Below are 27,214 nucleotides of genomic sequence, written 5' to 3' on the forward strand. Positions count from 1 at the left end.
AGGCCCTGGCTCTGACCCTGGCCCTGGTCCAGGAAACTATTCAGTCCTTCTAGACCTCAGGGCCTGTGATGGGAGGGGCTGCCTCTGCAATATCTGAAGTGCCTTCAAAGCCTTTTCCCTATTATCTCAGTTGTTAGCATTTGGCTCCTTTTTAATCATGCAAATCTCTCTAACAAGTGGTTGCTCCATAGTGTGTTTGAATTCCTCTCCTGAAAAAGCTTTTTCTTTCTCTGCCATAAGGCTAGGCTGCAAATTTTCCAGACTTTTATACTCTGCTTCTCCTTTAAATATAACTTTCAACTTTAAGTTATTTCTTTCCTTCTGCATGTAAGCATACGTTGTTAGAAGCAGCCATGAACATCTTGAATACTTTGCTTCTTAGAAATTTCTTCTGCCAGATACCCTAGGTTATTGCTCTCAAGTTCAAACTTCCACAGATCCCTAGGACATGGACACAATATAGCCAAGTTCTTTGCTAAGATGTAAGAGTAACCTCTGCTCCAGTTCCCAATAAGTTCCTCATTTCCATCTGAGACCTCATAAGCCTGGATTTCACTGTCCATATCACTATCACCATTTTGGTCACAACCATTTAACCAGTCTCCAAGAAGTGCCAAACTTCCTTACCTTCCTGTCTTCTTCTGAGCCCTCCAAAGTCTTCCAACCTCTGCCTGTTACCCAGTTCCAAAGTTGCTTCCACATTTTCAGGTATCTTTATAGTAATGACCGCTTCTGGTACCAAATTTCTATGTTATGCCTTTCTTGCATTGCTATAAAGAAATAACTGACACTGAGTAATTTATAAAGAAAAGAGATTTAACTGGCTCATGGTTCTGCAGGCTGTACAAGCATGGTGCCAGCATCTGCTTGGCTTCTAAGGAGGCATCAGGGCATCAGGCAGCTTTTTTATTTTTTATTTTTTGAGATGGAGTCTCGCTTTGTCGCCAGGCTGGAGTACAGTGGTGTGATCTCAGCTCACTGCAACCTCTGCCTCCTGGGTTCAAGTGATTCTCCTGCCTTAGCTTCCTAAGTAGCTGGGACTACAGGCACACACCACCATGCCTGGCTAATTTTTGTATTTTTAGCAGATACGGGGTTTCACCATGTTGGTCAGGCTGGTCTCCAAACTCCTGACCTCATGATCCGCCCACCTTGGCCTCGCAAAGTGCTGTGATTACAGGCATGAGCTACTGTGCCTGGCCAGGGAGCTTTTACTCATGGCAGAATATGAAGCAGGAGTAGACACATCACATGATGAAAGCAATAGCTAGGGGCTGGGGGAAGGTGCCACACGCTTAAAAAAGCAGATCTTACAAGTGCTCACTCACTATTGCAAGGATAGCACCAAGCCATGTGGGATTTGCCCCTGTGACTCACACACCTCCCATTAGGTCCCACTTCCAACATTGGGGATTACAGTTCAACATGAGATTTCACAAGGACAAACACTCAAACTATACCAATCACCATTTCTAAATTTACCAAATCTAAGCATATAAGTAATATATAAATCAAATATTTGATGCTGTTTGACTTCTCAAGAGATTAAACATAATACCAAGTAATATCTAGGTGAGTTAGCACAGAGCATTGAACTACTAGATGAGCTGCTGGATCAATCATTAATTAGCTTTGCAGATCCACTCAAGTTATTCAAGTTTTATAACGTATATTAAAGGATTATAGGCATCTACATGAAATAAACTTTCATTTAAAAAAATTAAAATAGCTTACAATTAACCACTGAAAGCACATCTGTAACTGAACAAGGTGGGTTTATTACCTGTTGCAGAGAGGGAGAACCTACACCATGGGAAACCATGGAGCACCTCAGTAAAAGGGTATGAGAAGGAACCCATTATAGGGTTGGACTTTGGTAGGGTAATTTGGGGAATGGTCTGAAGTGGTGAGGGTTTGTTCTAGATCAGAGTGTAAGAAAGCAGGGTCAATAGTATGTTGGGTATATCAATAAATCTTATTTATAGGGAGAGGAGGTTAGAATGATCATAAAGTTGCAATTGGTTAATAAGTAATAGTCAATTATTCTGGCTAAGAGAGGAGACATTTTATATTTTGTGGGTTGCATGCTGACTTTGTATTTTTTTTCTGTGCATAGATAAAATTAGGAAGAGTCCTTATTTTGTCTTGTTTTATCAGGGTCTTAGAGTAATCTTGTCTGCAGTTAGTATTCTATGTGATGGTTTATGCCTAATAGGAGAATAATATGGCCTAGTGTAAGGTGAGATTCTGAATGTGAAGGACTGTAATTTTTGTTTTCCTTTCATTGAAAAGTACAACAATATAAAATGCACATCTTCTTTTCTGTATGTATTGCCTTATTTTGAAATTCAGATTTAAAGTCAATAAGGTGATGGCGCTTTAATATAAAGGAAATAAAATTTTTTTGTTCCTATTAATGGTCCTCAATGGGGAAGTTCTATAGTTCTCTTTTCTTTGGATGATATTAAGGAAGTGTAGACTGAGAATACCACAAAAGAGCAAGAAACCATGTTTCCTCAAAAGGTATAGTCTTGACTGGTGTGAATATTTTCATCGTTTTGTACAAGGGATGAAAGGTCAATTTCCAATATTTACTGTTTTTAGTCATTCTACAGATTATAAACTTTGGAATCAATCCCATGTTTATATTTACTTTTTAAAAAGTCATTTTTTTGGCCAATATGACTGTTCATTGAAGGAAAAAATAGTGTAAGAATTATATGTAAAATTAAATGAAAAAAAATTTTGACTGTCCTGGGTTTCTCTTAGTATCTATTAATATTTATATATTTTTAAAAGATTTTAACAGATCATGGTAATAGCATCTTAATGTATAGATAATAAGTCATAAATGAACTTCAGTTGTGTTTCAGTTCTAGAAATATTTGAATGCCATGCGGCCAGTTGAAAACTGATAATAAACTATGTAGACATAAGTGTAGGGATAACAAGATCTGCAATAAGTTTCTGGATTACTAGCTGAAAAATAAAAAACTACATAGGAAAAAGTCAAGGAGACACAATAAAAGTATTTTAGTAAATGACATTTCAGAAAAAGAAATTAAGATAATACTTAGATTATAAAGGGAACCACTGACCCAAGATAGGCACAAAATTCTCTCTGCTTTATGATATACCCAGGATGAAAAGCAAGATGAGCAACATTTGGAGGCTGTTGCTCCCCTCCACATGTCCTGATAGACAGGCTCTCGTGCGAAAACAGAGGGAGCTGTATCTAGACTAATTTACTTGTTTCTGTGGATCTCAAGATGCTTATCAGTAGAAGATAAAAGTGAAAATGCTTGCTGTGGTTCTCAAACTTTATTGCATATCAAAATGACCCAGAGAATGTGCTAAGACACAACTTGCTAAGCCCCACCCCTAAGGGTTTCTGATTCCTTAAGTCTCAGTTACACTAGAGAATTTGCATTTCCTAGTTCATAGGTGATGCTGATATGGCTGATACAGGGACCACACTTTAGAAAACATTACTCTATTGGAAAAGGAATTATTTAAAGCACTACCTGTTGAACTCCTTGGAAAAGGAATTATTTAAAATACTACCTGTTGAACTCCCTGCAAGTTGGGTTATATGTTCCTCCTTTCAGGACTAATCTTTCAACATGCTGAGATCAGTTTGAGATGGCCTGGTAATAGGATTTGGCTGTGTCTCCACCCAAATCTCATCTTGAACTGCAGATACTGTAACCCCCTTGTGTTGTGGGAGGGACCCAGTGGGAGATAATTGAATCATGGGGGTGGTTCTTCCCATATTATTCTCATGGTAGTGAATAAATCTCAAGAGATCTGGTGATTTTATAACAGGAAACACCTTTCACTTGGTTCTCTTTCTCTCTTGTCTGCCTCCATGTAAGATGTGCCTTTTGTCTTCTGCCATGATTGTGAGACCTCCCCAGCCACATGGAACTGTGAGTCCATTAAACTTCATTTTCTTTATGAATTACCCCGTCTTGGCTTTATCTTTATCAGCAGCCTGCAAACAGACTAATACACCTGGCTTCAAGTCCCTTCTTGTTGCTGGTGCCCTAAGTCTGTTTCCTGGACCTCTTATCTAGAGCCTGAGTCCTGGATGCTAGTCTTCTTAGGCTGCATCTTCTCTTGGGCTTACCTACAGCCTGCCTGCCCTACCCACATGGCTCGCAGTGCCTGCCAACCCATCTTCTATCTGCACCCACGGTTCTTGTCCTGTCTTGTTCTGTTATCATCTAAGTTCCTCATGAAATTTATTGCCTATAAAACTCTAATTTGTTTCAGTTGCATTGCTGTGACTAATATAATGAAGTAGAATCTCTGTTGGGGGTTCAAGGAAAATATAAGTGTTTGATTTGATTGAGTTTTAAAGCTGAGATAAGTGAATTGTTAGTGGTTGATTCATCATAACTAATAAGATGATGAGCAACTGATGTCTTGAATAGTAACTGAGTTCCACTTATATGGGACTTACTCACATGGAAATAGTCCACAAATATTTATGAATTGTATTTGTTTTCTCTTGCTTTATAATAAATTATTACAAGGTTAGTGGCTTAAAATTATAGCCATTTATTAGCTCACAGTTCTGTCAACATCTGGCATCGCAGAGCTGGGCTCCCTGCTCAGAGTCTCGAAATCGAAGTGTTAGTGGGTTACATTCTCCACTGTTGGCTCAACTAAGGAGCAATCAGTCTGCTTCAAAGCTCATTCAAGTTGTTGGCAGAATTCAGGACTGAGGTCCCTGTTTCCTTGCTGTCCACCTGGAGACCATTGCTTCTCATAGGGCCTCTCGCAACATGACAGTAACAAAAGACCTTGAGTCCAGTAGGAGAATCTCCCTTGAGTTTGAATCCCTCTAACTTTATTTATCCCTCTGCTGCCACGGGCCAGGAAAAAGTGTTTTTTAAAGGCTCATCCAATTAAAGTGTGTGAGTCTCGTTGGATTATTCCCCTTTTGATATATAACATAACATACTCATTGGGCTGATATTTCATATTTACAGGATCCTGTCACACTCAAAAGCAAGACAATTATACAAGACTGAGAGTCACTGGGGCAGAATTCTGGCTGCTACTGTCCACCCCTTACCCCCAATGATCCACATCTGTCACACATGCAAAACACATGCCCCTCAAAGGTTCTCAAGGGTCTTTTCTCTATATACCATCAGTTCAAAGTCCAAAAATCTCATCTAAACATGATCAGCTCAAAAGTCCAAAATATCATCATCTAAACCAGGTGTTGATGAGGCTCCCCGGTATAATTAATTCTGGGCACAATTCCTCATTATTCGTGGACCTGTGAGACTAAAGAGACAAGTTACCTGTCCCACACTGTCAACATACAATAGCTGGACAGGCATAAGATGACAGTTATAGGCATTTGAGTTAAAAACAGAAGGTACAAATAACTCATCAGTCCCAAGAAGTTTTGGCATCTAGCTGTACCCACTCCTTTGGATTTCAGAGCTTGGGAATAATTATCCCTGGCTGTTTGCATCATTCTCTAGGCTCTTGGCTTTCCCCACCCAGGCTCTTGGTTCTGCCTTCTGGATGAGGGTCACTGGGGTCATTCTTAGAATTTTGCCCACCATAGCAATGATTCTATTTTTTGTGTAGCCCATGTTTCATATATGTATGGCAGATACATAGGAACACATGATATAGTGTCAAGTATGCTATAACTCAAATGTTTATAAAGCTAATGAAATGACCTGCAACTTTTAAGCATGACAATATTAACCACCATATGCCAGATTATGAATAAGTCCCTTGGTTATTCTCTAGCAGTGATCTCATAAGTGATGACATCTAAAACTATGGCACCTCCATTGGTAATGGTGATCTCATAGATGATTATCTCAATAATTAAGCATGAGGAAATCAAAGAACTGAGAAAAAAGTTCACAATGAACTTTTTTAAACAAGGTCTATTGGCATTTTTTTCAAGTTAAGTTTTCTCTAAGAATAGTTGAGTGTTATAAGTGTCATCAATAAGAAAAAGCCAACCAGATATCACTTTGGTAGTCAATTTCTTAATATAAAATGGATCTTAATATGAAAGGGATCCCTAAGACTTAATCTAGGTAAAATGTTCAGCACATAGAAGACTCTTTGGGGGAATTTTGGGAGTGGCATTTAAATCATGCACCCTTGGATACCACTTCTATGTAAAGCTATCTTGGACAAAATCATAAGAAGGCTGACATGACCAAAGAGAGAGAGAAAAGACTGCAGTTAACAACAATTTATTGCATATATCAAAATAGCTAGAAGAAAAGAACTATAATGTTCTCAATACAAATACATGATAAGTGTTTGTGGCAATGAATATCCCAATTACCCTGATTTAATCATTACACATTTTATAGATATATCAAAATATCATGTGTACCCCAAATTATGTACAACTATTTACATATCAATTAAAAGAGAGAGAGAGAAAATCTTTAATGAATGATGGCAGAGGGAGGGCAAAGGTAAAGACCACTTAGTACTTAAAGCCTAGGACATAATTATGTGTCTGATTTTGATTCAGAGGGAATCTTTGATTTCTGAATAGAGGGGTTAATATTGTTGGAACAGTCAGCTAGCCATAAGGTTAGCAATAGAATAAAAAATGGGCTAGTGAACAGAAGTGAGAAGATGATAGAAGAAGTTACAGTGATAATGTGGACATTTTGTTCTTTGTATATTATAACAATGGCCCTGGCATGCTGTCAGCACAGAATGTTCTCTGAAGCATTATACGAGTAGTACTCATGGATTTGTGCTAACATAGTCATCATTTCTCGTCCAGTCTCTCCTGTGAACAAGGGCAAGGATCATAGTGGGTTGTTGTTACAATTACTACAGTGCATAGGGTTATGTGAAAATTCAGTTTGCGGTGGAGAATCACACAAATTGAGGCAGCACAAATAGAATAAGTACTCCAGATTCTGACCTTATTAGATAATCTAATGGATACCATTTATCAAGTGCCTCCTGTGTGTAAAACACTGTGTTATTTGTTTTACAAATGTTATCTCAGTTCACACACAAAAAAATCCTTTGGCAGTAGGAACTTTTGGCCCTCTTTGAAAGTTGAGGAAACTGGAGCTCTGAGAGGGGTAACTATTTGCCCAAGGACACACAATTAGGAAGTGGTGGTTGCCCCTGTAGCACTCTGCATACTTTTTTCATTGTTTACCCAGTAAATTGAAATTGCCTATTTATGTGTCTGTTGTCCACATCAGACTGTGAGGTCATGAGGGGTGGGACTCTGTCTTATTCTGAACCTGCTGCAGGCAATACATGTGTGTTGAACTGAATTATCTGCTTCTAAAGCCTGTGCTCTTATCACGTGGCATGATGTGTTAACTACCTAAACTCAGTGACCTTAAGAACATGATAGAAACACGGCAGGGGCACAATTAGAGTCTGGAGGCAAGAAAAATGCAGCGTTTAACATTGAAAGGTCCAGAAATGACTTATGTCCTTCTCTTCAGAAGAATTCATTCTCAGAATTCTTTGTTCATGCAAATACTTCCTGATGATAAAAAACAAAACAAAACAAAAAAACAGTCTCCATGAAAGTACACAGAAACTGTTGTAAATCTTTCTTCCTTTAACTTCCTCTCACCGCTCCCCCAACCCCCATCTCCCAGAGCACACAGAATAACAAAAGAAATGTGACAGTTATTGCTAGGTTCCTACATTCCTGGCATTACTACTCCCTGTCCCTGAGAGAGGAAAGGACCCACAGAGCTCACAGATTCACAGATAGTGAATGAGAATAAACTAGGACCCAACTTAGTCCTCAGGGTTAGGGCAAGTATGAGGGGCATTTAAGTGGAGGCCTAGTGGCAGCGTGGCAAGGTAGGCATCGGCCAGGAAAAGAGTGTGTGTGGGGCCTGAAGCCGAGGAACCAGCAAGACTCTGACATGCAGGCGGAGAGCAATACCAATTAGGCAGCGAGGAGCTGTTGGGGAGGAGAGAGGTATCAAGGATGTGGGGCAGGTGCAGACCAGAGCCTGGAGGGCTTTGGAAACCACATGAATATTTGTAAATTTTTCCCTAAGAGCAGGGAGAAGCTGCTGAATCTAAAGGAGCCTTATGACATACGTGCCTTTCTCTCTGGGTAGCTGGGGGCAACAGCAGTTGTAGGAAGGCCTGTTAGGAGGCTAATGCCTAGCCTGGAAGGGTTGATGGGACCGTCTGAAAAACCCCACAGCTTGGCACCACCACTCCTACGTTCACCATGTTATTTCTCTGCCAAGTGAAAAGCACTTTGCATTCATCACTAGTCTGGATACTCCATCATTTCATTACAGAGTTCTGTGGACTGCATGGTCTGGTTCCTACCTGCCTCTAGCTTGGGGGCACCACATCTCCCTCTTATTTGCAATACTCCACACATGTTGGCTTTCTTTTTGCTTTCACTGAGTGCACTGAGTTTTTTTCTCACTTCAAGACACGTCCTTATTAAACAGTGTTTACTTCTACCTGGACTCCTCCTCCCTGCTCTACTCACTTCCTAATTAACTGCTCCTCCTCTAGCTTTCACGTCAAGTGACTTTCTCAAAGCAGCCCATGTTGACCCCTTAGAATAGGTCAGGGCTTCTATTGCACACCCTCAAAAGCATCTGTGTTTCTTCTTTGTAGTGCTGATCTCACTTTGTATATATTATGTTTGTTTACTGTTTGTCAGAAATCTTTTGATAGCAATGAATGAAATCCAGCTCAAATTGGCCTAAACAAAAAACAAAAAGTGTTGGAAGAGGGACGTGTTTGCTCATCCCCAAGAGGCTAGGACAGGATTAGCATGTTGCCTAACTCCAGGGAGCACCGTTCAGTGATTCTGGAGGCAAGCAACACAGTGGCACTGGCCAGGGAATATTTGACCTCTGACATGATGGGATCTAGGGGCTCAGACCATGCCATGGTTCCATCTCTCCTTCGATTATATTGATTTTGGCAAGGACCTCCTTGTGGAGCCTGTCATAGTGGGCAGGGTTCAGAGGATGGGATTTCCCAGATAAAGTGTTTACTCAAAGAAGCTTGAAACAGCAAAACATAAGGGGTAAGTGCAAACCATAATCAACATGAGCCATCCACAAATGATCCAGTGGAATCTGGTCACATGTCAGATCTGAAGGGCAAATAAATCTACAAATGGGCAGTGAATCTAGGGATTAGGAGTCCAAGAGTCAGGAATGGGAGAAGAAAGTAGGTTGGAAGCAAGTTAGAGGAAACTGCTCAGGATAGAAAACAAGACCAAGGTGGAGGGGCACATTCTTGCTGGTGTTTCCCCAGTGATGGGGATGTCATCCTGCAAGCTATAAGCTGCAGGCCAGGTCCCAAATAGGTGGGAGTCCTTGGAGGAGACAACTATACATAGCAACTCAGCCCCAGGACCTAGGGACTGAGAGGGTACGGAGGATGGCAAATTGGAGACAGAAGACCCATTACTGAGAAAATATATTGGGGAGGCAATGTAGCACCTACGTTCTGGCCCAGGCTGTCTAAAGTCAGACAGATTCCATCCTGCCACCTGCTAGCCATGTGAATTTGTTTCAGTTACTCAACTTCTCTAACCCTCGGTTTCTCTATCTGTATAGAAGTACTTACAGTATCTGTTATAAAAAATAATATGGCAATACTAAAGCTTTTTTGCACAGCCTCTTTCACACAGAAACACTAAATAAATGCTCACTGCTATTATTAGCAGCAAACTATAATACTAATTAGCAACAAAGGAAACTGAGAAACAATTTGGAAATCCACGGTCAGCAAGAGCGCTGTCATTGCTAGCTCTGAATTTCCATGTCCCTTTCTTCTTTAGGTCTTTGCACAAGGTATTCCACATACAGATCTCAGCTCATACATTCCTTCCTTGAGGTTGGAGGTCCTGCTGTTCTAGAGGTGCTGGCCTGATGAGTGCACTAAAGACATTTGAACCTGTCTCCCTGTATCTAGTTTGGCCTTGAAACTAGGGGAAAGGCTGAATCTTCCTATTCAAAGTCCAGCTTGTACCTGACACAGAGGTGGACTGAGTCTCCACATCCACCCATTCATTTTCACTATGCACTATTTCACTGAGGACAACCTGTGTGCCACACACTCTGCTGAATTATGGTGACTCAGAATTGAGCATCCAAACATGGCCCCTGCCCTCCTGGGCCTTCCAGTTGTATAAAGGAAATAGATAACTACATCACACGGATCCTGAAAGAGGAAGTAAAGGGCACAATGGCAGCTATGGGGAGTGGAGGAAGTAGGCAGGGCAATACGTGGCATCCAGTTATAACAAGGGAGATACAGAAGCTGGGAAATTGGCAAGGCCCACCCCCACTTTGAGTCCACATGTAGCATTTTTCTTTGAAACGGGACAACAGAAACCTTGCATGTATATCCTAACAGTTTTCCTCTACAAACAGAGTTTAAAAATACATATTTCTTAGAGTAGCTAGGAATGGAAAATAAGGTATAGGACCTGGAAAAAATGAGTTCTTAAAAATAATGTCAATATAGGTGGTTGTTTAGCATCATTATCATCACTGTCAGTGTCCTGCTGATGATAGGTACAAGGTTGAGTGTGAGATTGCTATCAGCCTGTGGAAGATGTAAAAAGCACAGTTTTCACCATTTTGCCTCCCAAGACATAAACAGAGATGAACAGGTTGTAGACAGAGCAGAGGACCAACTGAGGAGACTGTAGCTCTCAGCCTAATATTCTCACATAATTCTCACATAATTTTTCACCGAAGCAAGGCCTTTGACCTCTCCCCTAAATCCTTCAAACTTTATAAGCTACTCCAAGAACAACAATAACAATGATAACAAAACCAAAACTAACTTAAGAGCCGACAATAGTTTAGGTGAATCACTTCCATTAATCTAGTCCTCCAGAAAAGGTTTCTGGAAATTACATTGCTTTCTCCTCTCCCTAGCCACAGAACAAGGGTACTGCTCAAAACATTTTATTTTCCAACACAACTGACATTTTCTTTTCTTCTTCTTCTTTTTTTTTTTTTCTTTTGAGACAGGGTCTGGCTGTTTCACACAGGCTGGAGTGCAGTGGTGTGATCACGGGCCACTGCAACCTGCACCTCCTAGGCCTAGACTCCCACCTCAGCCTCTCAAGTTGCTGGGACTACAGGTATACACCACTACGCCCAGCTAATTTTGTATTTTTTGTAGAGATGGGGTCTTGTCATGTTGTCCAAGCTGGTCTTGAACTCCTGAGCTCAAGCAATCTGCCCACCTTGGGCTCTCATTCAGGGCATAGCAACTTTATGTTTCCCCAGGAACCGTGAGTAGGACCTGTATGTGATTGTAACTGAGGGGCCCAAGCTGGTGATTTTATCAAAACAAACAACTGTAGGCATTATTGTTTATTCTGAGATTGGATAAAGCAGAGCCCTAATAGGCAGGACTCTTCTGGGCAGGGAAAATAAGGGATTCTAGCCCCAGAACTTACTGAATAGATGCACTGAATTAGAATTAAGGAGTGTTCTGTTTTTTTGTTTGTTTTTATGTTTTTTTTGTTTTGTTTTGTTTTGTTTTGTTTTAAGGTGGAGGTGCATGAGCAAATTACTTCTTTTACTCAGTGATCCAGAAGGCAGACCATGAGATCCAGGTAAGAGATCCAGGTAAGGGCCCCCATGAGATTCTGGGATCCCTTTGCCTGAGGAGCGAGGGACTTAGCTGGACAGTTTTCCATGTCATGTCTAGCTTGTTCTCAGGGCAACCAGATGCTGACTTTGACTTGGCCCCCTCCAGGTTAGCAGAAGCGGGGCCCGGCCTTGCCCCATGTGCCCAGGTTTGGGTTCTACTTGAGGAAAGTTTTATGGCCATAGCATCAAGTTCAAATTATTTCACATGACTTCCTAAGATTCTCCCTGATCTGCCTCCTTCAAAACTCTTCACTTTTCACTGATCCCCTGTTGTGGGTTATTTTAAAGCCACGTGAGATTTCTTTCAGTTCTTCAGCAGCCAAGCCTTCTCTTCTTATCCAGAATGAATGCTTCTGAACATTTCTCTCTGCCTGCAACTTTCACCTGAGAAAACACCTACCTATTCTTCAGGCATTTGCTCAATCATTACTGCCTCTAGAAAGCCTTCCTCTCCACCACGCTCTAGCCCAGAGGATGTTCTTTGGATTTTCTAGGAGGGCATAGATGACACAATCTTGCTCAAGCATGCTGTATTTTCAGGCTCACTCAGCACTGGGCATTGCTACACAGTCAGGAATAAATATGTGTTGAAAGAATAAGTGACTGACTTAGATGAAAGAAATATGCCTGCCCTCCACAAATGGCTAATCAGAGGGTTACTTTCAATAAGGACTTGGAAGGTAAGGGCTGTTTTATGTATCCTTGGACTGGGTGCCTCTGATTAAGGAATTGAAGCTTGTCTGAAGCACATGGGAAAACACTTACTTATTAGTTAAAATAAATAACAGTAAACTAACTTAGCCAAAATAAAATAAATCATGGAAAACTGATTGACTATACTGAGCTTAAAGAGGATAAATGTAAAGCAGCACTCAGTGTCAAGGACACATCTGCCAGCCTGCTGGCATCTGATCTATGGATCTGATCTATGCTTCTCACGGGGAGAACCTTAGGTAGCACAGACCTACCATTCATGAAAGTCTTCAGATGGGTCCTCAGGCATGCTCCACAATAGCACTGAACTCACAGAACATACACTAAGGGGCTCATACCCTCTGACTAGCACTTGTAACTCAAGATTTGATTGTACATATAGCCACAGGTGGCAGGAAGAGAGGCCAAGACTTGGCATGAGACCTACCCACTACAATGGGACAGGCTTTGAAGAACTAATCTAGGTGCAGACAATAATGCCAGTGGAAGAGCCAAGCGGGAGTTATTATTAAGAGATACAGTAGCCCCAGTTATAATTCAGGCAACAACTGGCCAGGGGGTTTCCAATCATAAGTACTGGGAGTTTGAAGATGGTTTCATGGCTGGCTCCAACAAGAAAGAGTCAAGGTGAAGGTCCCTACCATCAGGACTGAGTTCAGGGCTGGGGTATGGACAAGACATACTGGAACTGCCAATTGGCAGCAGGAGAAAGAAGCCAAAAATAGGTGGGATTGGGGCTGGGGAAAGTGACCTTGCTGAGGCACCGGCCTCTTCAGAGAATGGCAGCAGTGGAACACGCTGTGCCTGTGTAGGAAGGACCTAAAGATGGAGTGGGAGGCACAGAGTCAGTGGACACAGTCACTAGATGCCCAGAAAGTCCGGGGGATGGGAAATGAGGTGGAACAGATCCTCACAGAATTCCACACTAGAACATAGTAAATTCCACTGGGAGGATGAATGGCATGAGGTTCCTAGACCAGAGAGCACTTGGGGAGTGTTGAAGCATTTCTGGAGTTTGGGGTAATCACCTTGGCAGAGAGAGAATCATCCATGGTGATTTGTTCCTATTCAAATAGGGGGAAGAGGGCCTTCAAGCTAAGCATCTGAAGAGGTGGTTGGGAGCTCCTGTGTGGGGATGGTGTTGGTGTGTGTGTGAGAAGGCAGCTTTGATACAGTTGGGAACTGGTGCCAGGATGTGAAGACACCTAGAGAGTGAGGCTGTAAAATCAAAGTTTGTTTTGTGAGTTCTGAAAGAGGAAAGCAACAGAAGATCATTAGAGTGTCTAGTCCTGGCCAACAGGGGCACTGCAGTGGAGTCTGAGGCACTCTCCCCAGGCCTGGGAGAGGAGGTGGGAGTGCCCTTGACCTAGGTATGGGAGACTATAGGGAGTCCTTGTTCTGTGTGGAGACCTAGATAGACCCCTGGGTTAGAAGAGCTCTGACTCCTCCCACTCTAATAAAGCATGAATCCAGTGACTTTGGGTGGGGTCGCATGTGTTGAAAACTGAGAAGAACCTGGCCCCATCTGACATCAGTCTGGGTGGTGATGGAGAACTCAGGACCAGAGTTCCTCACTTAGGGTGTGGCTAGAGAGCCAGAGTTAGGGCACCTGACAGCTTCAGGAAATAAGATAACAAAGGAAATAAATGGATACTTTCATAATGACGTAAGATTTCTAGCTTGTGATAATGTGATAAGTGAAATGATAACCTCATACTACAGAGGGAGACTGGGCCAAGAGAAAATTAACAGAATTTGGTGACTGAGTTGCTGCTTCCTTATCTTGCTTCATTCAGAGAAGTAAAGATGAGACCAAACTACACAAAGGGAACCTGGAAATCTTCCTGCTAAAAGAATTCTTGTCTGCATATTTCCACAATTTTAAAATTAATTTGAGTTCACAAGTTTCCTTTTTTTTTTTTTCTGAGACGGAGTCTCGCTCTGTCGCCCAGGCTGGAGTGCAGTGGCCAGATCTCAGCTCACTGCAAGCTCCGCCTCCCGGGTTCACGCCATTCTCCTGCCTCAGCCTCCCGAGTAGCTGGGACTACAGGCACCCGCCACCTCGCCCGGCTAGTTTTTTGTATTTTTAGTAGAGACGGGGTTTCACCATGTTAGCAGGATGGTCTCGATCTCCTGACCTCGTGATCCGCCTGTCTCGGCCTCCCGAAGTGCTGGGATTACAGGCTTGAGCCACCACGCCTGGCCTACAAGTTTCCTTTTTAAAATGCTAGTACCCCAAAGAAGTATTCTTGCTTTAAGTAAATAACCTTAAGTGGCGTCTCACTCCTCCTAAAATCTGCAAGAGAGAAGCTGCATGAAGAAAATAAGAAAGCTGGTTGAGCTGCAGAAATAGGAAATGGTGTGTTAATATTAGGATATACTTCATGCGAGGGGAGTAGGGATTTTTGTGCATTCAGAGGGTAGTTTAGGGCACCACTCTATGCCTGGCACGGGGGAAGTGGGAAGAAAGAAGGGAACATCTCACGTGTTCTCTCAGCTCCAGCATTCTGGATAGGGCCTCCCTCAACCCCCTCCTGCTGACTTTTGGCTAGGCCTCTTCCTACTAATCCTTTAAAATTCCATTTAACCTTCACCTCCTTCCCAGATTTGCTCAAGCAGAGTTAGCAGCTCTGTTCTTTGTGCTCTCACTGTTGTTTATACATATATTTTGTTTTCATCTGTTTATAGCTACATCTCTCCTACAGACCATCAATTCCTCAAAAGTAGAGATTATATCATATTCATCTAGCATCTAACATAGTACATAATAGGATTCCATAACTTTGTTTTATTTGTTTATTTATTTATTTATTTTAGATGGGGTCTGGCTCTGTCACTCAGGTTGGAGTACAGTGGCACAATCTCGGCTCACTGCAACCTCCACTTCCCAGACTCAAGCCATCCGTCTCACCTCACCCTCCTGAGTAACTGGGACTACAGGTGCACTCCACCATGCCTGGCTATTTTTGTATTTCTTGTAGAAATGGAGTTTTGCTATGTTGCCCAGACTGGTCTTGAACTCCTAAGCTCAAGCAATCTGCCAGCCTAGACCTCCCAAAGTGCTGGGATTCCAGGATTCAATAATTTTTGAGGTGGTGAATGAATTTATGACAATTAAAATATCTCACCTTGGCTAAGCAAATTATCAGTGTTAATAAAGTGGACTTATATGAGAAAGACATTTCTAAATAGCACAAGGAGCATATACCTTGCTATGCTATTTTTGTGTAACTTAAATTCATTAAAATAGATTCTTTCCATACTTTTCTAAATAGAACTATTGCCCAGTAAGTTACCAAAAACTAGAGATTTAAAAAAAATTCATCCTGGCCGTTTCCCAAATTAGAACAAGTTAACAAAGTATACCAAAACCATGCAAGTAGACTGTTTCACTGAGGTTTCTGGTTTAAATATAGACTGACAGGAATTAAGTGTTTGACAATCCCCAGAAGCAATACTATAGAAGAAATATTCTACTAATTCAAGGATATTGCACAGACTAAAAGATCACGAGGGTAGCCAGGTAAATTTGGGAAACTTGGCAGTACCGTTTCACACGTACAAAGCTAGCAAGAATTTTCAAAAAATATAATAACAAGTTTGGGTTCAATGCTTGGTGAAGTCAATAGTGCCATGCTGGTGGTGACAGCCTGGTCTAAGTCTTCTAGGAAGTAGTATAACAATGTGTATGAAAAGCCAAAAAGACATTCTGTAATTCACCTCCTGGAAATTTATCCCAAGGCAGCATGTGAGAAGAAGAAAACAACTTAAAGGCCTGAAAATATTCATTGTTCTATAATTAGGGTGTCCCCTTTTTGCTGATCCAATTCCTCCTCCCCATCACCCTTTCAGGTAAGGAGTAATGTTTCCTCTGGGCTTACATTATAAAGTCTTGGGCCTATGCAAATGCTCTGGATGCAAGTAACATCTTGCTCCCCGTCAGGGTAGCCTGAGTATTCACCTTGGTTCCTGGAAGCGGTTCCCCTTTTTGTCTGTCATCTCTGGATACTTACCTAAATGGGTGATTCAGAGGCTATCTCTGGTCCCTTTCCCCTTTTCCAGTCTTTGGCTCCCACCTACAGACCCCTTAATAATGAATCTTCTTGTTATGCCCCAATAGCATTCTGTGGCTTTCAGGAAGACAAGAATTGCTGATTTAACCAGAGATCAAAGTCTTAATAACCAAACCAATCCAAAGCAAGCCAACCAAACCAAACAAAAAAGTTGTCCTTCTCATTGATGGAAGGTAGAAAAGATGTGGGCATTTAGAAACACAATATAAAGTCTATATAAAAGGAAATTTAGTTGATTTTTCTATTTAAGAATTTTTTTTTTTTTTTTTTGAGACGGAGTCTCGCTCTGTTGCCCAGTCTGGAGTGCAGTGGCCGGATCTCAGCTCACTGCAAGTTCCGCCTCCCGGGTTTATGCCATTCTCCTGCCTCAGCCTCCCGAGTAGCTGGGACTACAGGCGCCCGCCACCTCGCCCGGCTGGTTTTTTGTATTTTTTCGTAGAGACGGGGTTTCACCTTATTAGCCAGGATGGTCTCGATCTCCTGACCTCGTGATCCGCCCGTCTCGGCCTCCCAAAGTGCTGGGATTACAGGCTTGAGCCACTGCGCCCAGCCAAGAAAAAATTTTTTAAAGATTGGAAGAACAAATGTTCTTAGAAATGGAAATGATCTCCAATAGAGGGTTGTGAATAAGTCTCCAAACATTTCAATTAAGTATTCAAACATTTTTACTCATGAACATGAGATGCTATCTACCCTCCTACATATTTTCAATTGTCACTTAAAATTTTCATCATAAGTTTAAGTATTTGCAAAGGATGCAATTTTCACATAATGTAAAATTTACATTTTCAAATAAAACAGTCATGCTTTTAAATGAATCCAATGAAATCTAAATATCATGGCAGTTATGCTTACCATCAACCATTTAAAAAATATATGAACAAATTATTCTTTACCTATAGGATATTTTACTTTTACATAATTTATTTTCTGGTCACATTTATAATTCCATTTCACATCCCATCCCTCAGGAATGTATCCTAATTAATGTACTTTTATGTTTGAAATGTTTTTTGTTTTTGTTTTTGAGACAGTATCTCTCTCTGTTACCCAGGCAGGAGTGCAATGGTGTGATCACAGCTCACTGAAGCCTCAACCTCCCAGGCTCAAGTGATCCTCCCACCTCAGCCTCTGGAGTAGCTGGGACTGCAAGCATGTACTTCCATGCTTGGCTAATTTTTAAGTTTTTTGTAGAGACAGGGTCTCACTCTGTTGCCCAGCCTGGTCTTGAACTTCTGGGCTCAAGCAATCCTCCTGCCTGGGCCTCCCAAAATGCTGGGATTACAGGTGTGAGCCACTATGCCTAGCTGAATGTGTTTTATGAATCCCTCTATTATATTTCTCTGCAATTAAAATACATACAAAGGCCGGGCACAGTGGCTCATGCCTGTTAACCCAGCATTTTGGGAGACCAAGGTGGGCGGATCACCTGAGGTCAGGCGTTTAAGACCAGTCTGGCCAACATGGCGAAACCCCGTCTCTACTAAAAAATACAAAAATTAACTGGGCATGGTGGCAGGCACCTATAATCCCAGCTACTCAAGAGGCTGAGGCAGGGAGAATTACTTGAACCCGGGAGGCAGAGGTTGCAGTGAGCTGTGATCATGCCATTGCACTCCAGCCTGGGTGACAACAGGGAAAACTCCACCTCAAAAAAAAAAAAAAGCTGTATATATATACACACACACACACAAATATATACATATATATACACATATATATATATAAAGAAAATACATATAAGTTGAAATTTTAAGTTTCTTATGACTAAAAACTGTAAGTGCTCATTTTCTATATTGAGGCATCATTGTATTTATTAGTAATTCTCAAGTGTTCAAAACAACACAAATTTTTTGATTATTAAATGTGATGTTTTACAATTAAGTGCATGCATTTATTGTTAAATACTACTTCTTACTAGAATGAGACAGAGTTCAGATTCAGTGTTTTCTTAATTTTCATTTTTATAAATTCTGAGAAAATGTTTTCACATTAATAAGTAGATGGAGACTGGGTGTAGTGGCACACATGTGTAGTCCCAGCACTTTGGGAGTGGGAGGCAGGTGGATTGCTTGAGCTCAGGAGTTTGACACCTGCCTGGGCAACATGGTGAAATGCTGTCTTTACAAAAAAATGAAAAAAATTGCCAGGTGTGGTAGCACATGCCTATTGTCCCAGCTACTTGGGAGGCTGAGATGGGAGGATCACTTGAGCCTAGGAGGTCGAGGCTACAGCGAGTTGAGATTGTGCCACTGTACTCCAGCCTGGGCAACAGAGAGAGACCCTGTCTAAAAAAAAAAAAAAAAAAAAGTAGTTGGGTCTATAAGGAGTTTTGTCATATCAATGTCACTTAATTCTTTGAACTCCTTCTAATTGATATCAGTGATCTTTAGGTAATACTTTGTTCAAAGCAATTATTTGGAAATCATCTGACTTGCAAAAGAATTTGTTACCCAGTCACTAAAAGTATACACTTTCTAATATAGCCCAGTGTTTTAAATATATAAAGAATTGGCAAAGATTGCTGAGGCTTTTACAACCCAGAGCAATGCCTGTATAATTCTCAAATGTCTTTCCTTTTACAAATTGAGAAATATACAGCTATTGTGAAAGAGTTGGGAACTGAGACACCTTGACCACATTCCTTTACCAGCAGAGCAATTTTAGGAAAGAACATAGGTGTAAATCGAAGATTCAGAAACTGGTAGCCTTTTTTTTTTTTTTTTTTTTTTTTTTTTTTTAATTGTCAGAGTTTCTTTCTGTGGCCCAGGCTGCAGTGCAGTGGTGGGATCATGGCTCACTACAGCCTTGATCTCTCCAGCTCATCTCAAGTGATCCTGCCACCTCAGCCTCCTGCATGCCATGCCCGACTAATTTCGTGTGTGTGTGTGTGTGTGTCTGTGCGCGCGCGCATGTGTGTGTGGAGTTGGGATTTCACTGTGTTGTCCAGGCTGGTCTCTAACTCTTGGGTTCAAGCAATCTGCCTGTCTCAGCCTCCCAAAGTTCTGGGATTACAGGAGTGAGCCACAGCAGAAACCGGTAGCCTTTAAACTAAGTGTTCATCTATCCCTTAACAATCCCATGGGGGATACAGAGCTCAGTTTGAAGACGGCTGATGTGAATGTTTACATCTTATTGAATTAGATGAGAGAGACAGGTCAGCTCAAATTAGTCCTTGGCTGGGACACTGTACACTGGTATCTGTATGCCGGGGAGAGTATAGAACTGTGACATATGCTGGGGATAAAGCAGCCAGTCCTCTTGGTTGGTTAATTTTTATGGATGGTCGATCTCATCCTTTATACTCTGTTCTTTTATATTTTGTTCTCATTGGCAATTACCTTAACTTCAGTTTTGGGAATCTGATGTTGAGTGTAGTCTGATATTGACTACCTAAGGGAAACACTATGCTAGACTTAAAAATTATTAGGACTGTAAAAACATAAGAAATGTTTAGCGTATAGAAAGGAAAAACAAAATATATAGTTGTATGAAAATTATTTCAATTATGCAAAACTACCTAAACTTCTGAACACTACAATATATAAAAATAAAGTTGTGATTTTTTTAATAAATGTTTTTAGTGTTGCATGACTTCTAACATAATGTTATTGATTACATATGCTGAGGGTCAGACTGCCTACTGTAATATTCTATTTCTCCTAGTAGTAATAAAGAATTATGCGAGCTTAATTAAGTTCCCTCAAACAAAGTGATTGAAGGTTCACTTCACTCTTGAAGGTCCATTTTCAAAAATTCTGTTTTCTCATCAGGATTCATTATGGGTGTTATTCCCCAAACACATTTAAACCTTTTTTTTTTTTTTTTAGGGGGAGTCTCTCTCTCTCGCCCGGGCTGGAAGGCAGTGGCCGGGTTCTAGCTCTCTGCAAGCTCCGCCTCCCGGGTTTACGCCATTCTCCTGCCTCAGCCTCCCGAGTAGCTGGTACTACAGGCGCCTGCCACCTCGCCCAGCTAGTTTTTTGTATTTTTTAGTAGAGACGGGGTTTCACCGTGTTAGCCAGGATGGTCTCGATCTCCTGACCTCGTGATCCGCCCGTCTCGGCCTCCCAAAGTGCTGGGATTACAGGCTTGAGTCACCGCGCCCGGCCTTTAAACTTTTTAATCCTAGTTTAATGCAACCTAGGACTTAGCATCACAAATTCCAGAGGTTTATCAACTACTGTATGGAGAAGTAATTCTTTTCATTCATATATATAACCTTTTTAGCTTTATTTCCTGGTTTTATTATTCAGAGCTCAAGAACGTGATCTCATTGACTTTACATTGCTCTTAAGGTTTACCATTCCTCGTAGCCTTTATATTTTTTAGAGGCTACTTTAAAAAGAGAGTCACGTTTGGCAGCCTCCAAAACTAATCTCATTTCTGAAACTTTGGTTTCCTCTATGTGTGTTCTGAGGTGTAATTATGAGCTTGGTAATTTCCAGGGCCCACCAAAGTAAGGACAGAAGACTAGTCCGAGAGCCTTCACGTGTGTGAGGGTAATACTGGTCCCCACCCAAATTTGAATTTTAGCTCCCATGATTCCCACGTGTTGTGGGAAGGACCTGGTGGGAGATAACTGAATCAAGAAGGCTGTTTCCCCCATGCCGCTCTGGCGGTAGTGAGTCTCATGAGAGCTGATTGTTTTATAAGAGGATTCCCTTTTTGCTTGGCTCTGATTTTCTCTCTTGCCTGCTGCCATGTAAGACGTGCCTTTCCCCTTCTGGCTTGATTGTGAGGCCTCCCCAGCCGCATAGAACTTTGAGTCCATTAAAGCTTTTTTCTTTATAAATTACCCAATTTCGGGTATGTCTTTACCAACAGCGTGAAAACGGACTAATACACTTCCCTTCTGGGGTCTCTGAGATGGGACCGAAAGATTCCCTAAGGGAGTACCCCGAAAATCCGAGTGGAGACGAGCCAGCGAGACCTCAGAACTCGAGCTGCCTCAGGCCGCTTTGATGGGCGCAGACCCGCCCCCTCGCAGCGCCCCGCCCCCCGGCACGTTGCACGCAGGCACGTCCTTCCAGCAGCTCACGGCCCCGCCCCTTCCTCGTCGCCCCGCCCCTTCCCCGTCGCCCCGCCCCGACCGCGACGACCCTCCCCGCCCCTAGGCGGTTGCTGGCAGCGGGCCGCCGCCCTCCCCCGGCCCAATGGCGTGGCTGCACAGTCAGTGATGTGAAGCTCTGCTCAGGCTTGTCCGGCCCCCGGCTCGCAGCCCATTACACCATCCGTCGCAGCAGTAGCTGCAGCCGCTGCAGCCCCAGCCGACTGAGAGGGCGGGAGGCAGCTCGGGTGGCGGGGCGGGGCGAACAGCGCGGCCGGATTCATTCCTGTGGGGCGCGGGGCATGGAGGAGCTGTGCGGCCGCAGGCGGAGCAGGGCGGCCCGGGCGGCGGCGGGGACAACGGTTTCCCTTTGAAGGGGACGGCCAGAGCCCGAGTGACCAGCGGCGGCGGGGAGGACTAGTCCCCGGGCAGGTAGTGGCGGCGGCGGCGGCGGCCTGCCAGGGCTTGGGCCGGGGCCTGAGGTGCCCGCGGAAGGCCTGGGCGGGAAGGAGGGCGCCGCGGGATCCGAAGGCGGGCAGCGGGCTGGAGGCCACAGGCTTGGCCCATCGGGAGGGGGTTGTAGTCAACGTAGGAGATTGGGGAGGGGGCTGCCATTGTCTGGAATACGGAGAGGAGAAGGTTGTGTTGGGGCGACTGGTTTGAGGAACCTACGGATCATCCCTTGGCGGGGGGTGGGGGGTGATCAAAACGGGGCGGGCGAAGTTAATGACTAAAAGGCAGGCGGATTTCCTGAGAGCCGTGAGTAGTTTTAAAGGAAAGAGAATCTTTCGGGGCAGAGTTTTGGCCTTAGCCGAGGTTTGGTGTATCCGACCTTTTCGTTCCTTCTCGAAACGCGGCCTCAGTGAGGCCTTCCAGCCTGGCGCCCTTGGCCAGCTCGCCTGCAGTTGCAAGAAAGAGAAACATTTCTGCACCCGAGTCTCCTGCCTCTTTCGGTTGTACGCTCCCTGGGCGTGTGCAAAGCAAAACTAGAACAAAGCTTGGCTGGTTAGAGCTGGAGGCGAAAAACCGGGCTGCCTGTAGTGTTTAAATTTTCCGCACATAGAGGAGGCTGCCTGTGACCTGAACATTTGGGTCTCGGTGTGCCCTTCTGTATTTTTCTTTACCACCTTTTCTTTGGGGGTGGGAGGTGGGGTGTGATACGGAGTAGTGCCTGAAGTATAGGTTTTATTCCTTTCTTCCTACAGAAGTGGAAATTAAGAAGTGTTTTGCCTTCTTCTATAGAAAATTAAATGCTGCTACTTTTTTTTTCTTTCTCTAGTTTGGTGCCCTGGTTGTCAGATGTTGGAAAGCAGTAGGACGGAACATACTCTTCGTGGTTGTGTGTCCGTTCTGGGGTGCAGCAGTTAACATTGAACTTTGGTTCCTGTGCCTCTTGCCTGTGCAGATAGAGTTAAACTGGAGCTCTACTTCGAAAGATAGATAAAGCACAGCCTCTCAACTGGACATAAATGGATCTAAAGACAGCAGTATTTAACGCAGCTCGGGATGGCAAACTCCGGCTTCTCACCAAATTGTTGGCAAGCAAATCCAAAGAGGAGGTTTCCTCCTTGATCTCTGAAAAAACAAATGGGGCCACGCCCCTCTTGATGGCCGCCAGGTACGGGCACCTTGACATGGTAGAATTCCTCCTAGAGCAGTGCAGTGCCTCCATAGAAGTTGGGGGCTCCGTCAATTTTGATGGCGAAACCATTGAGGGGGCTCCCCCTTTATGGGCCGCTTCTGCAGCAGGACATCTGAAGGTGGTCCAGTCCTTGTTAAATCATGGAGCATCTGTCAACAACACGACTTTAACCAATTCAACTCCTCTTCGAGCTGCGTGTTTCGATGGCCATTTGGAAATAGTGAAGTACCTCGTAGAACACAAAGCTGATTTGGAAGTGTCAAACCGACATGGGCATACGTGCTTGATGATTTCATGTTACAAAGGACATAAAGAGATTGCTCAGTATTTACTTGAAAAGGGGGCAGATGTTAATAGAAAAAGTGTTAAAGGTGAGTTCAGCTTCTTTGTTTTTCTCAGTTTCTACCACTTATTTTCAGGAAGTTTGATACATAATTATTTATAAGCACTGGTGTTGAGTAAACCCACATTGACAGACCTGTTTTGATTAGGTAAGTCTTCCAGTATGACTTTGTTGAGTATTTCTCTGATGTTTGGTAATACATTGAAAAAATGTGCTAAAAGACTGCTGTTACTCTGTTAAGCAGTATTTTCTCTCTTATTTGGAGTAACTTAAAATTCTTGGGAAATGGGTTCCCCAAAGTTACAGATCATGTTAGTAGTAGCCGATCTGAGCCTTTAGGCTTATACTTAATCTACTTGGGAATATGGTTAAGTGTAATACGTTTTTCTTAGCTTTTTGTTGTCTTGTTTTTTTGTTTTTTAGAACAACTTTGGAGTAGAAACTACTGTATTTATTGAGTCATGGTCTTGTTTGTTCTAGGTAGTCATTTCCCTAATGACGGAGAAGGCTAGGCCAAACTGACCTGGAAGGATTAATGTCAGTGGAAAGGAGAAAATCTGTTCCCTTATTCTATATTTGTTTGTAGTCAATAGATAATCCTTTTATAAGAACATGCATTAAATATAGCAAGAGAGAAAACACATTTTTAAAACTGCTTCAATACTGAGAGTGAAAAACAAGGACTAGATTAAACAGATGTGGATTTGTTGGCTAGCAACAGTGTAAACACCTTTGTCCAGAAGAAGGGCTCTGGTTTATGACTGTATAATTTTCGTTGATTGTAATAAACTAAAAGCAGCGAAAAGTAGTTCAGAATTTTTCTTAACCTTTAAAAGCAACTGCCTTGATAGCATAATTTTGATGCATGAAAACCTTAACTTGCCTTACGCCAATCTATTTATATGACAGCAAAATAATTCACTACCTAGTTTTTAAAAGCTATTAAAATTTAAAAGTAGCATATAGACATGTTTAAAAAATCAAACAGTGTAAATTGGTTTACATCGTTGGTTTACATTTGAATAAAAAGTCTTATTCCTGATTTCTAGATGTCTAAGGCGCTGACAACCACTATTTACAGTTTTTTATGTGTCCTTTTAGAGCTGGTCTCTGCAAATACAAGCATACTTGTCTGTGTACAAGCATACTTGTTTGTGTAGCCTTCTGTCTAGTGGTTGATTACATACTTTTCTATCTTTATTTATTTATTTTTCTAACCTTGGATGTCATTCAACTCCAACACACATACCTACCTCATTCTGTTTCATGACTATACAGTATTTCATTGTATGAATGTACATAATTTATCTAGTCTATTGGTTGATATTTAGGTCACATCCAGTACTTTGCTAATATAAACAATGCTGCTGTGAACATTCTTGAACAAAAATGTGTCTTAGGTTCTTTTCACACTTGTGTGAGAATAAACTGTAGTATAAATACCTGTGTTTAGAATTGCTAAATCAAAGTGAATGTACATTTGCAATTGTGATAGTGTCTGCCTTTCAGAAAGGTTAAACCACACAATTACGGGGCACTGTAATATATATATAGTTATTGAGCATATATAAATATAACTATATATAAATATAGTTACTGAGCATATTTACTGTAGATAGTGTGATCTTTTATAAAAATGATACAAGATCATGGTGATTTTTCTGAATTTTTTTTCCAGAGGAAGTGTAAAAATCCCACAAAATCCCAGTACTCAGGGATAATACTTCCAAAGATACTTCTGAATTTTGTGTACTGATATATGTATGCAGTTTTATATGCTGTTCTATAACCTGTTTTTAGCTTAATAAATGTTTAACATTACCAATTATAGCTCTTTAATTTCAATAGCTGCACACTCTTCTACTAATGGAGTTTTATGTTGCTTCCAGTTTTTCAGTATGATAAAAAATGTTTCTGTAAACATTCTTTCTAATAAGTGTTTTCATTTGTTCCTGATTATCTTTAGAGGTGGCTTGGTAGATTAAATGACAGCAGAGGTTTTGTTTTGTTTTGTTTTCTCCAAACAATTATTCTTTTGAAGAATGCTTGTGTTAAGACAATGCTGAACTAACCACGTTTGAAATCATGGCTGCTTGTTTAGGTTTGTTGAATTTTTTGTTTCTTTGTTTTGGGCTTTTTATTCATCAGCTTGATGTAGAGATTATTGATAAACTCATATTTAAGTCAAATTGGGATATGTTTTAAACTCCTATGCTGTTGGAGAGATGAGAACTGGTATTACTTCCCTTACATTTTTCAAAGCTTTATATACTTTTGGAGATATAGTATATGAGATAACTCTAACATAAATAGCTCATATTTTTTCAGCATTTTCTCCTGAGAAGCTGCGAACAGTATTTAACTTGATTACCTTTGAGCTCTTTCAAAAGAATGTTCCTTTTATCACCACTGTCATCTTTTAGCCTTATATATGAGGGTATGTATGTTCTCTCTTTTGACCAAACTAATTCTAAGTCATTTTTTCCCCCAGTGTTAATATCTAATATGTATGTCTTTTAAAAAACTACATATAACATGATAAAACAGTTTCATCCCAAAATTGTTTTCTAGTAACCTCAACTTTTACACATGCACATGCATATAGATATTGTCACTTTATGTGCAGAATTTTTACCTTTTCACAGTATCTTTTAATTTACATAGTGATTCTTCATGAATGTTGGGGGCAGATTAAAGTACATGTGCATCCTCCCCACTCTGATCCTGAAGCTTCACTACTCATTCTCTCATTGGTTCTGGATTTTTTCCTATGGGTTAATGGTAACAAAAACAGGAACCAATTGGAACTAAGGCAGGGACACTGGAGAAGGATGTGATATAGTGGCAAGAGAGAATTTTCCCCACTTTTTTAGCCCCATTCAAAAGTAGAAAAGATTAATAAAACTAGATTTAAGATAGAATAATTCCTTAGGACACTTTGTGTATCATTCACTGGAAATGGTTCTGAGGAAAGAAAATGTCAATACGTTGTGCTTTGTCTGCTTAAAGATAAAATGCATGTGACTTCTACATGCCATTACTTTTAAACAGGTGTTGATATTTGAACATATTATTTAACCTCTTTTCATTACTTTTTAACAGGCTGTTGGCATTTTGAACATGTTTTAACCTAAGGTGGAATTCACTAATTGAGAGAGCAGTAGTTGAGTCCCTCAGTGTGCCAGGCTGTTAGACTTAGGATATACAAAGAGGAATAAGACAAGATATCCAGTCCTTGATTCCCTGCTCTTGAGGAGCTCATGGTTTGATTGGAGAGACAGGTTCATAAGCAGATACTTAAACCACAGTATGGTAAGTGCAACAGTAGTGCTTTCTTCTATTAGATATTTGGAAATACTTTATCCCCAGCAACTTATAACCAGAGGGGACAATGGGTTTCTTTTCCCATGGCATTCCAAAAGGGGAGAAAATCTTTGATATATTTAGGAATACCTCTTCAGTTTAACAGTCATAGCAATTGAGTTTTGAGACAGGAGTCGTTCCTATTTAAGAATCTAGACTAAATCTGAAGTGATTAGGTGAGTCCTTAGAGCTATCACAGTGATCTCAGCGCTTCATGGCTATAGTCATCTTTGGCTTCTTTTGGTTCTTTTGTTTGTTTGTGTTTTGGGGTTGTTTTTGTTTTTGTTTGGACTTAGAACTTTGCAGATCCAAAGTGAAGTCCTCTTCAGTGCCACTTTAAACCCTAGTTCTTTTTTTTTTTTTTTTTTTTTTTTTTTTTGC

General features: G+C 41.6%; 1 protein-coding gene across 1 annotated transcript in view; it reads left to right on the plus strand.

Moving 5' to 3' along the window:
- The first annotated feature begins 21,622 nt into the window (after nt 1–21,622).
- FEM1C (fem-1 homolog C) overlaps nt 21,623–27,214 on the plus strand; it is a 22,795-nt gene continuing 17,203 nt past the window's right edge. The window contains exons 1-2 of the mRNA XM_017889018.1: nt 21,623–21,917; nt 22,765–23,498. Coding sequence (XP_017744507.1) covers nt 22,955–23,498 — 544 coding nt within the window. The 5' untranslated portion in view covers nt 21,623–21,917; nt 22,765–22,954. The remainder of the gene's footprint in view (nt 21,918–22,764; nt 23,499–27,214) is intronic.

Source organism: Rhinopithecus bieti, unplaced genomic scaffold (genome assembly GCF_001698545.2).
Source record: "Rhinopithecus bieti isolate Rb0 unplaced genomic scaffold, ASM169854v2 scaffold_18504, whole genome shotgun sequence".
Taxonomy (NCBI): domain Eukaryota; kingdom Metazoa; phylum Chordata; class Mammalia; order Primates; family Cercopithecidae; genus Rhinopithecus; species Rhinopithecus bieti.